Source organism: Gobio gobio (genome assembly GCF_949357685.1).
Source record: "Gobio gobio genome assembly, chromosome: 4".
Taxonomy (NCBI): Eukaryota; Metazoa; Chordata; class Actinopteri; order Cypriniformes; family Gobionidae; genus Gobio; species Gobio gobio.
Window position 1 is genome coordinate 39,097,531 of NC_137100.1, and position 11,469 is coordinate 39,108,999.

Consider the following 11,469-nt stretch of genomic DNA (forward strand, 5'->3'; position numbering starts at 1 on the left):
AACCTGACAATAGAAATTATCAAACAACAACAATCCAGTCAATAACTGATGTACAAAATCAAGTCAGAAATCACAATCCACTGATTAAGGCTGACCTCAGCGTTTCCACGTCCAAATGCCATATCAGATGGCAAAAGCAAACAACAAATGGTGCCAATATACACTCGCTGTGTAAACTACCAAAAAATCATGATCCTATCCTTTAGTTTCCATAGCGAAATCTCAGATAGCCAGAGACCGCGATTCATCCTTTATGAATCGTCAAAATAGACTGAAGTGTACACAGTGAGTTTTTAAATGCCTAGCTTAATTGTGCGGTATGAATAAACTGTGCTCATAAACAGCTCTTGACATGGTGTTCTCAGTTAAAATGAGTAGAGGCTTGGACCCTCTGGCGTCACAATATAGTGGCTATTTCTGTCTGTGATCTGGATTATTTATTATGTATCTTTATCTAAACTTATCCTAGTAATATATCTTGCAGCAGGTCTGAGTTATTGATTCTAATAATAATCAGAGGGCATAGCTTGCTACCAATCATAAACCCTTCGAAATTCACTGTTGCCACTGGCACTCATTTTTCTCAACAATTTGACAATGAAGTGGACAGGAAGGGCATTTCCCATAGCCACAATGCATTTTTCTCTCTCTCTCTCTTGGGATTTGATTGATTGCTTGAAGTGATTGATGGAAGCGTGTCTATGGAAACCACATGTGCGCTCACTTTTATTACATCGCAGATCACCTCCAGGCTCTTTCTCTGACTGTGAAAATCACATCTGTGGACTTCCTGTGAATACTGTGGTTGATTATAGAATCAGTTACATTATACCTTGGCAGAAAGATTAACATCTTCCATAAGTCTGAACTATTATTTTTCTTACCTTATTGACAAAATGAGGTACAAAGCTGGTTTGAAAGCCCACAATGAAACAGAAGAATCGACAGTTCTTTTCTTCCTTATCGGGATGTACATTCTAGTGAAATGGAGTATGGAAAAGTAAAAAATGTATGTAGGGGACTTGGTATTATCCATAAGTTCAGTGGATTTTTTTCTTGGGGATGCTAAGGTTTTTTTTTAAGTGCATCAATAACTTCAATACCTCCATTTATTGCATTGTACTTCTTGAATTTTCCATTTTACCGTACATTATTAATTTACACTTTCACATTTTAAAGTGTGCACAGTTATTAAGCATGATGTCCATTTTGCTGAACATATTTATTATTATATTATCAGTCCTTTTAAATCAATACCGGTTTATTGAAACTTGTCCATTCAACTTGACTGCGTTTTTTTGATGCCGTGATGACTTTTATCTGAAAGCAAATCTTAATATCTTGCTTCTTGAGAAAATGTATTTTGTTCAAAGGATGTTTCAATATTTGTGCTAGAAAACATGAGTAATTTAAAGCTATGATTTTAAATTGAAGATATATTCCCTGAAAACACATCTTATTGTCGTATGCAATTTTGCTTGAAAATTGATGCAAAAAACTAAAATGCTGATAAAGAAAATATTTTTGCAGTATAGCTGAGGGCCTTCATAGAAATTGTGTGATGTCATCATGAACAGTTAGCATGAACTAAGAAAAATAGGCACTAATATGACCTCTTCTTTGTAATGTATTCTAACTCGGCACATTATTATAGCTAATCATGCTCATATACATGTTCTTTGCATTCGGCCTTACATCATGCTAAGTGTCATCATGTCTGCTTGTCCATGTTGCCTATTGGGAATGAGATGCCCGTGGCATGACTTCTTTGTGTGAGTGTGTATGGTTCATCTTCAGTTTATTCATGCGTATGTGTGTTTGTCTGTGTGTCCCATAGGCCCCGTCCCCAGTGAACCCTAGTGCATTGGACCGTACTGCTGCCTGGTTGATGAATGTGCCATATATAGAGCAGGAGTCTGAGACGGAGCTTGGCAGAGATGAGCACACACAAGCTGAAAAGGTAACTGACCACCCACACACCATAGCAGCAGAGATTTTGACTCATGCAAACGCACTCTGGATAGGAAATGAATCATCATCCTGCACTACTTTCACTCAGACAAGAGGATTCTCTGTGTCAGTGATCCAACATTCAGCTCCGATTTGGGTGTTTCTGAATGCAGACTTAAGGGTGAAATGTGTAGTTTTTTTATGGTAAATTCCAAGTTTAATGAGCAGAAACTCTAAGTACACCATCTTCAAGAGCTCTGATACTTTCAACATTGCTCTTTGTCAACAATGGCAGATAGGGAAAAGGTAGTAATTGCAATTCCGTTTGGTGCCACCAGTGGTGCAGAAATTACATAGTTCTTAGAATCAATTTCCGAGTGCTCTCCAGACTTTTGTATGTGTGTGAGAGAGAAAGTGACATAATAGCCTGCTTCCTTTTTTGCTGTCCTAATTTCTTGTCCATCTGTCAGTCTTCCCGTTTCCTACATCCTGTAACTGGTGTATTTTTAATGAGTTTTCATTTTAGTTTAAGTTTGTCATTTTGATTAGTTTGTTGTTTTTAAATATTCCTATTCAGCTTTAATTCGTCTTTATTTCAGTTGTAGTTTTAATAATTTTAGTACTTAAATGTTTTTTTTGTTTTAGTTAATTGCCAAGTAGGGGTGTAACGGTACACATATTCGTACCGTGCCGTTTCGGTACAGGGCTTTCGGTTCGGTGCACGCGTGTGCAATCCGAATGCAATCTTTAACAGTTCACAGTCGGCTTGTTTTAAGCGCGGAAAACACTTCAATCCGAATTCCCACGCGAACATATTAGGTATTCAGTCCATTTTATCACGAAATTCAAACGATAAATGACGTTTTGACGCTCTTTAATGTGGCGTGACTGATCACAGTTCAAGCGGCCGCGCGACGCGCACGTGAACACTCATCTGTGAACGTGATCGATCATCTCTTCCTAAAGAATAAACATGAATGAACATCTGAAGGTATGTTGAGGATACATTACAACTTACTGTCACGTATCATATGTGGTACACTCAACACTGTATCTCACAAATTGTTTGTAGTCATCTCAGAGACTAAATTAATATTTGATTCCAACAGAGTTTGTCATTAGCATGTTTCTATGCTAACACCTACACTTTTACAGCATTTATTAATCTGCATGTAACTAGTTAAAGGATTTGTTCTCCCAGAAATGAAAATTCTGTCGTTAATTACTCACCCTCATGTCGTTCCAAACCCGTAAGACTTTCGTTCATCTTCGGAACACAAACTAAGGTCTTTTTGATGAAATCTGAGAGCTTTCTGTCCCTCCATTGACAGCTGAAACTTTGATGCTTCAAAAAGTTCATAAAGAGATTGCAAAACGAATCCAAATTTTCTGAAGGGTCTCGATCGCCTGATATGATGAACAGATTGAATTTCGGATATTTACAAATGAACGTGCTGTAAAAAATTTATTTTGTTGTTCATTTATGACACTTAATGCAATAACTAATGTTAAGAAATTGAACCTTATCGTAAAAAGTTACCAATAGTCCACTAAGGCATACCACAACTGATGCCACATATAGGGTACAATTACATTTCGCCGGAATTCATTTTTATTTTTATGACTCATACTGTAGCTCAACGTTTAGTGCTGACTGCAGCTTATAAAGAGGTTCAACATGAAAGACAAAAAGATGCATCTCTTGCAGTATCAGGCGGAGATCAGCATGCTGCAGGAGCGGCTGCGCGTGTCGGTGCAGAGGCTGGAGGAATATGAGGCCCGGCTGAAGGGACAGGATGAACAGGCGCAGAAGATGCTGCTAGAGTATCAGGCCCGGCTGGACGAGTCGGAGGAGAGATTGAGACGGCAACAGGAAGACAAAGATCTGCAGATGAAGGGCATCATAAGCAGGTAGGAGTTTAAACCAGAACAAAGACTGACAAAAACTTCTGAGTGGTTGATTGTTCTGTCAATATTAAGTTCACAAATTGGCCTGAATGGGTGAAACTGGTGGAAATGGATGAACACAAGTTCCCTTTTTCCTTGAGTCAGATAAAAGACTTGAACTTTACTGACTGAGCTAGAACATGAATTTACTTTGAACAAGCACTTTGCCTTTCAGAAGTCCACCACACGCCTCGCACGCTGTCATTTGGCTTTCAGCTCATCGTGTATTAGTGGCAATCTGAGAATACAGAGAGCTTTTAGAGACTTTTAGCTTTCCTCAAGGCAGAATTTACTGAGAACTGCTTTCCACCAAGACTGATGTTATGGGGCAGCTATTTATGGCCTTGAGCTCTGGATCAAAGACAGAATGGGAGGATGTATGACGGCTGGACTGAGTGTGTGTTTGTTTTGTGTTGATGCAGGTTGATGTCTGTAGAGGAAGAGCTGAAAAAGGATCATGCTGATATGCAGGCGGTGGTTGACTCCAAACAGAAGATCATTGATGCGCAGGTATGTGACTGACCTAAACGCTGGTTCTCAAACTATTTTTGAAAAACGATTTAACCTTTGATGTTGACCTTTCATTATATTATGACCCTTCATGATGTTAACCTTTCGATAAATCAAATACATTTCACAAATCTTTGCCTGAGGGTTGTCGTCACACCAAAGTGTCAGTAGAACTTGATACCAATACCAGTAAAATAATTAGTTAAATAAATTATATTAATGGACCAGTGACTAGTTTTCTTGGCAGTATCTCATCCTTTTTCACTATTCCTATATGTAAGATATAAAAAGACCAAATTATTCAATTACACCACCGTTAAAGTGGTGTCTGACTGTAAGACTTTTTCATGTTTTTGAATTAAGTTTCTAATGCTCATCAAGGCTGCATTTATTTGATTAAATATACAGTAACTATTATTACAATTTAAAATAACCGTTTTCTATTTTAAAATGTCAGTTATTCCTGTGCTGGCAAAGCTGAAGTTTCATTTCTTCAGTGTCACATGATCCTTCTAATATGCTAATGTGATGCTCAAGAAATATTTTTTATTTTTATCAGTGTTGGAAACAGTTGAATATTAATGGAAACTGTGATATATTTTTGTCAGGGTTCTTTGATAAATAGACCAGTATATAAATCTTTTGCAAGTCTTTCCTGCCACTTCTGATCAATTTAATACATCTCTGCTGAAGAAAAGTATTCATTTATTACTGACCCCAAACATTTGAACGGTAGTGCATATTTGGCATTTCAATTTCACAATCTCACAAACCCCCTGTCGTTCAATAAAAACCCCTAGGGAAACTATGCTGTAATGTAAGTGTTGCTGACATCATTAATCATCATTCATGTTAATATTCACTGTCCCACAATGGGTGGTGTGAAAATCTCTCCCCACCCCCAATAATTAGAAAAAGCCAAATTGCATTACATATTTAGTCTGGTCTGCCTCAGGTCTAACGGCGCTCGTCAATGTCAAAATGATTGAGACGGCCAATCAAATCAAAGTAGGCGGGGTTTACGTTCTCTTTTGGCCCGTTCACAGTCTTCACACAGACAAGCGTGTCAATCTGAATCTATCGCTTAATGCCATTGCGGGGACTCTATTCTTTCCGGTGAAATCACAAAACAAAATGCACACACACGTGTCCATGCACTTAATATACAATCATGGAACATCTTTGATTTTAATGAAGAAAAAAAACTATATGAGGGCGGATTAGAACCTGTAACCGTTGACACGGTTTACAAAATTTCTACCACCAAGCAATTTGAATATTGACAGCGGATCTATGTATTTATTCACTAATGGGAAGATTCTCAAGACTAACAATATAATTGACGCAAATTAATGCAAATATTATTTGAAAATAGTCCCAAAACGATAATATCCCTACTAGAATTAGACCTAGAATTTCGTTCACTGTTCTGTTTTTTTATGCTTTATAAAAATAAAATAAAAATTGCCCCCCAATGTTCAAGACATGGTTACCGGCTTGATTTATGATGTGTAAAATCTGAACAAAACAGACTTCAACAAAGTGTGGAATTCAAGGAAATGCATTTTATGTACTGTATGTTTTCCAAGGAAACCAACTGGTTTGTTTCTTCTCCTTTCATGTACATGTGTTAGGAAAGAAACAAGCAATTAAACACTTGAGGTTGAGTGTCACCACAAATAACATCACAGCTGTGATTTGGTCACTTGATGAGCCAGATCATCCGTCATGATGTTATTTGTGATTATCCTCCAACACAGCTTTATCGCTGATGTACAATCAGTTTTACTTTGTAAAATGGATGATAAATTAGATAAACCCCGTTTTCAAATATACATTTTAGTATCGCCAATTCCTTTCCCCAAAAAGTAGAGTCTCAATACATGTTTTCATTGTACAAAATGATCAACATACAGCTGTTATCAGTTTTATCAGTGATTCACAGTTAGTGTTCAGAACTGTTGGCATTGCTTGGCTGGAGATCGGCTAAACTGAGTGTCCTATGCATACTCGTGTTCAGTAAATATATGCATACTCTCACTTTGAAGATTTTTCGTAATTCAGAAACATGAATGTGTCAGTTAATACATTGGCAGCAGAGCTGAACTTAAAGGATTAGTTCACTTTTAAATAAACTTTTGCTGATAATTTACTCAGCCCCATGTCATCCAAGATGTCCATGTCTTTCTTTCTGCAGTCGAAAAGAAATTAAGTTTTTGGATGAAAACAGTCCAGGGTTTTTCTCCATATAATGGACTTCAGTGGGACCCAAACGGTTCAAGGTCCAAATGACAGTTTCAGTGCAGCTTCAAAGGGCTTTAAGCGATACCAGACGATGAATAAGGGTCTTATCCAGCGAAACGATCAGTTTCTGCGAGAAACCGAGCAGTATTTATGCTATTATTTTACCTCTTAACAGAGGAACGCGATCGTCTCTGAGCTCCGCCATTACTTCTGGAGAGTGAGGTCAAATTTGATCGTGGTCATAGATGTATACGTAGATGCCTCATTAGCGACTGCACGGATCAGTAGAATGAGGCATCTACTATCGAAATATCTATAACCACGATCAAATTTGACCTCACTCTCCGGAAGTCCATTATATGGAGAAAAACCCTGGACTGTTTTCATCCAAAACCTTAATTTCTTTTCGACTGCAGAAAGAAAGACATGGACATCTTGGATGACAAGGGGGTGAGTAAATTATCAGCAAAAGTTTATTTAAAAGTGAACTAATCCTTTAATAGGAAAACATTAAAGCTGATGACGACCAAAATGTCCCAGAAAAATCACTTGATCCGTCTCTCTCGGGGCTGGATTCAGGGTTTACTTTCTTCCATTCTCCACTTGTTAACATCCAAAACATTCTTTGTAACTGCTGAAATAGCTGGAGTTGGTATTTTCTAGGATTTCGAATTTTATACGTGCTGAAATTGTCTCTCTCTGCAGGAGAAACGGATAGCATCTCTGGACGCGGCTAACGCGAGGCTAATGAGCGCCCTGTCACAGCTGAAAGAGCGCTACAGCATGCAGACGCGGAACGGCATCTCTCCCACCAACCCCACCAAGCTGCAGATCACAGAAAACGGGGAGTTTCGCAACAGCTCCAACTGCTGAACGAAAACCGAACGAAGAGAGAGGACACGAGCAAGTGTGCAGATATTCTGTAAGTGAACACTGAGAGAAATACTGCAAGTGAGGATACTGAACACCGACCTTTGACGGTTGGCAAAGCGATTGTTTTGAAATGTGGAGAAAGATCCACTGTAAACATCCGCTGGTGAGACTACAGTTCGAGTACTTCATGTTAGGACACACCACTAGACTTTCATTCGTGTTTCACAATAGCTAACTGTAAAATATAAAAGAGAAAAACAATGATACGGCTGACTTGGTGACATTATACAGATATTAGAACCTTATAGTCTGCAAAAAACAACAACAAAAAAAGTCATTTTACATGCTTTTCAAATAGGTGTTTCCATACAGCCTTTAAAAAAAAGACACTCGATTTTGTCACATTTATTTATAATGGTCTTTACTCTAATCAGACACGACTGAAACTACAGAAGGAGCAACTCTTTGTGGAGAATTTAGCGCTCTCCACCATATCCTGTTTTATTAGATCACCTCCTTTTTCTGTTTCTCCCTACATAGTGCACTTTGTCTCTCCATCATGAGAAGCCTTAATATGTTGCATCTGAAATATCCCTCAGTTATTATTTTTTTGCTTTTACAGTTCAGTTGAACATCTATGATAGATAATGTGCATAGATTTTTTTAAAAAGTCTTATTTTTTTACATTCTCCATCCACAAGGTTTCTTTTTTTTTTTTATCAGACAAAAATGTTTCAGTCTGTAACAAACACATCCTAAGTGTCATTTTGGGTCCATTTTTAGATATGCCAAGATGTTGAATGAGCACAAACTGCTCAGATGGAGCAGAGCGAATGTTTTAGACACTACAGCAGACCGATTTGAGTTTTGAAAGCTGCCTTGTTTAATCTCGTGTTTTCTTCCTACATTGTTTGGGAGAGTTTTTGCATTTTCTATTCATGGGTTTTTCTTGTTTAGTCTTTTTAATTCTTTTGTACATGCGTGTTTATTTGTATGGGTTTGCCTCATCAGTCCAAATTGCTGCACACTTTACATTTCAGCATTTAGAGTTTGTATATTTTTGTATTTAATAATGTATGTGAGGACTCTTCTGCATTTATCATGTTCGGCACTGAGGTGCAGCATGGGGCTGCTCTTTTCTTTTAACTTGTTGGTCTTTGAGAAAGTGAGACACACGAAACGTCTCGATTTTGTTGCAAGGATACACAGAAACATAAGACAACCTGTCGCGGGGCATGTAAGAGAGATGCTATTTTTAAGGGGAAATGTCTATGTATATGGGCTCTATGATGGAGTAGGATGTGAATAAGTTAATATTATATATAAAGCAACGTTCACGGTTACTCGAGGGTGAATGCCGTCGTTACATTGGCTGATTTGTGTCTGAAATGTGAGATCAGATCGAGCAATCTAACAAGCACAAACCGCATCTGTCGCCCCAGCTTCTCAAAGGCTTTGAAGACTATGCACTTTTCCCCTTTGTCGTGTCCACCTGGGTTTCCTTTACTTCATAACTCTAACTCAAGGTGCTCATTATTATTAAGCCAGGGAAGCTCTGATTGGTCATTCAGTTTCATTTGTAGCCAAATGCTAAATCCTTTCACGCTAACAAACGTGCACATGCAGTGTAAATGTCATGAGACTAACAATTGGACTGTGTTAGATACCTCAACCAATCACGTGCTCTTTTGATGCCCTGGTAAAGTAGTTTTTGCATGTACTAAGTGCTTCAGCGCTGTCTAAATAAGGCAGATCAGTATCTAGGGTCATTTCAAATTCATTTGATCAACTTTTAAACTCGGTATGGGGCTTGTGTTGTCGCACAAAAGGGAACCAATATTTATTTTTCACAAGTTTTTTTCTCACAGACGCGGCGGCTTCTCCGTTTATTCATATTCTGTTTTTAATGAGGTTCATTATGTCTATTTTCATCCACATGGGAAGCTACTAGAGTCAAAAAAATAGTCGTTTAGAATAATATTGAATGAAAAAGATTTTGCTGTCGTCTTGGTTCTTTTCATCAGATGTGTCTTTATCTGGCTTCATTTCAGTTCTCGAAGTCTAGGAAACTTTTGCAAGTGAAACTATCTGCGCATCGTTTTTTTTTTTTCAAGCAGTCAATGTGAAATAGTAGCTATGTGAAATAAATGATATAAAGAGAAAATATATAAAATCTATAAATGAATACCTAAAATATGTTGTATGTTTTATAATCCTTGTAGAAAAGATTTTTGTAAGTATGTTTAAAGTAAAGTATTGGCTGGACTCTTGCCTTGTTTTAGGACAATGACAAGAACAATAATGTACAGAGAAATTTGTCCATGTTAAGAACCATACAATTGTGGCTGTGCAATTTATGTACATTTGCAACTAGAATAATTAAAGTTTTATTTAGTTATTTCATATGCCTGCTTTGTGGTCTTCATTACTGAATCATTCACTTGTCAAGCATAAAAAGCATTTCAAAAACATCAAAAATTCTTACCAATCCTGAAAACAGTATAATAAAACAATACAGTATATTGTTTTAAATGCAATGTTTATTCATTACTATAAAAAGTACATCTCAGTCAAGCCCAATGTGTGTATATATAGATGCCTGCAGCTGTGATATTAAATGAGGGTTAAATGATCTGTGTAAATATGTGCTAATCCTGTGAGACGTCCACTTGCATTAAACCACAGCAAACCCCTTTTTTCCCTTCTGTCATCATTTCTACATGCAGGAGCAGTTCAGTAAAGCTACAGTATATTACTTGTTTAAGTGAAAAACAATAAATAATAAATCTCTATGGGTATAAATAAAACACAACTTCGTAAACTTTGAGTGCACTTGGTGCCACGCCTGGGGTCCGTTCTTCGTACCTCACTTAATACATCGGAGATGATTTGACAGATCCCAGATCTTCTAATGCTGATAACTGATCTCGGGCTAATTTGGTTCTTCAAACGAATTTGCGGATTTGATTAAAATATCTGGATTAAGTTATCGGAGATTACTGCACGTTCCGGTGTTCCCTGAAGAGGGCAGATGCATCGATACTCGAAACAGCAATCAACACTGCAGCGATTGGCTGGCGACAGCAACGTATGACATCATATAATTAAAAAAGACACCTGGCGAAAAACTTGAGAAAAAAATAAAATTAAGATCTTATTAAATGATACAATATAATAAATAAATAAAATCTATATAAATGTTTAACATTTTTATAAAATCATTTTTTTTTTTTTTTAAGAAAAAACTAAAGAAACAGCAAAACGACCAAAACAACATCAAAGTTATAATGGATAAATGAAATGTGCACTATAAAATCTTCACTCTAAAACCGTGAATTTAAATAATTGGGAATCTTTTTTTTTTTTACATGATTCCCAATTATTTATATTCACGATTTTATAGTATTTGTAAAGCCTTTACATTTTTATTTCAATGTTGTAATTAGCAATTCATTTAATTTTATATTTGAAGCAGATTTGTTACGTGACAGCATTCATTAATGTTTCTTAAAGGAATAGTTCACCCAAAAAAGTTATATTACAAAAGTCCAGGCTAATTCAAGCATTATAATAGCAGTAATAGTTGCTCTGTTTTTGAAATCCAAAAAAATGCATCTGTCCGTCAAATAACGTGCTCCACGTGGCTCCGGGGTGTTAAAAAAGTCCTTCTGAAGCGAATCGATGCGTTTGTGTAAGGAAAATATCCATATTTAAAACTTAATCAAGTAAAGTTCCAGCCTATCGCCTTCCGTGGAAAAGTGTTGAATGTTGAAAGTGAAACTCAAGATGTGTACGTGACGTCATGACGAGCCTACCTGGTCGCGTTAGTCTTTTGATCGGCAGAGGACCTTTCAACACTTTTTCCATAAATTGAACAGGGAAGGCGGTCGGCTGAAACTTTACTAGATAAAGTTTTAAATATGGATATTTTTCCTACACAAACGC

General features: G+C 37.0%; 1 protein-coding gene across 5 annotated transcripts in view; it reads left to right on the plus strand.

Moving 5' to 3' along the window:
• The window catches only part of dab2ipb (DAB2 interacting protein b), a 118,504-nt gene extending 108,287 nt beyond the window's left edge, over positions 1 to 10,217 (plus strand). For all 5 annotated transcript variants that reach the window (XM_079815757.1, XM_079815756.1, XM_079815759.1 and 2 more), the window contains 4 exons: positions 1,838 to 1,960; positions 3,659 to 3,861; positions 4,320 to 4,407; positions 7,357 to 10,217. In XM_079815757.1, the coding sequence (XP_079671883.1) occupies positions 1,838 to 1,960; positions 3,659 to 3,861; positions 4,320 to 4,407; positions 7,357 to 7,524 (582 nt within the window). In that variant the 3' untranslated portion in view covers positions 7,525 to 10,217. The remainder of the gene's footprint in view (positions 1 to 1,837; positions 1,961 to 3,658; positions 3,862 to 4,319; positions 4,408 to 7,356) is intronic.
• Positions 10,218 to 11,469: the final 1,252 nt, after the last annotated feature.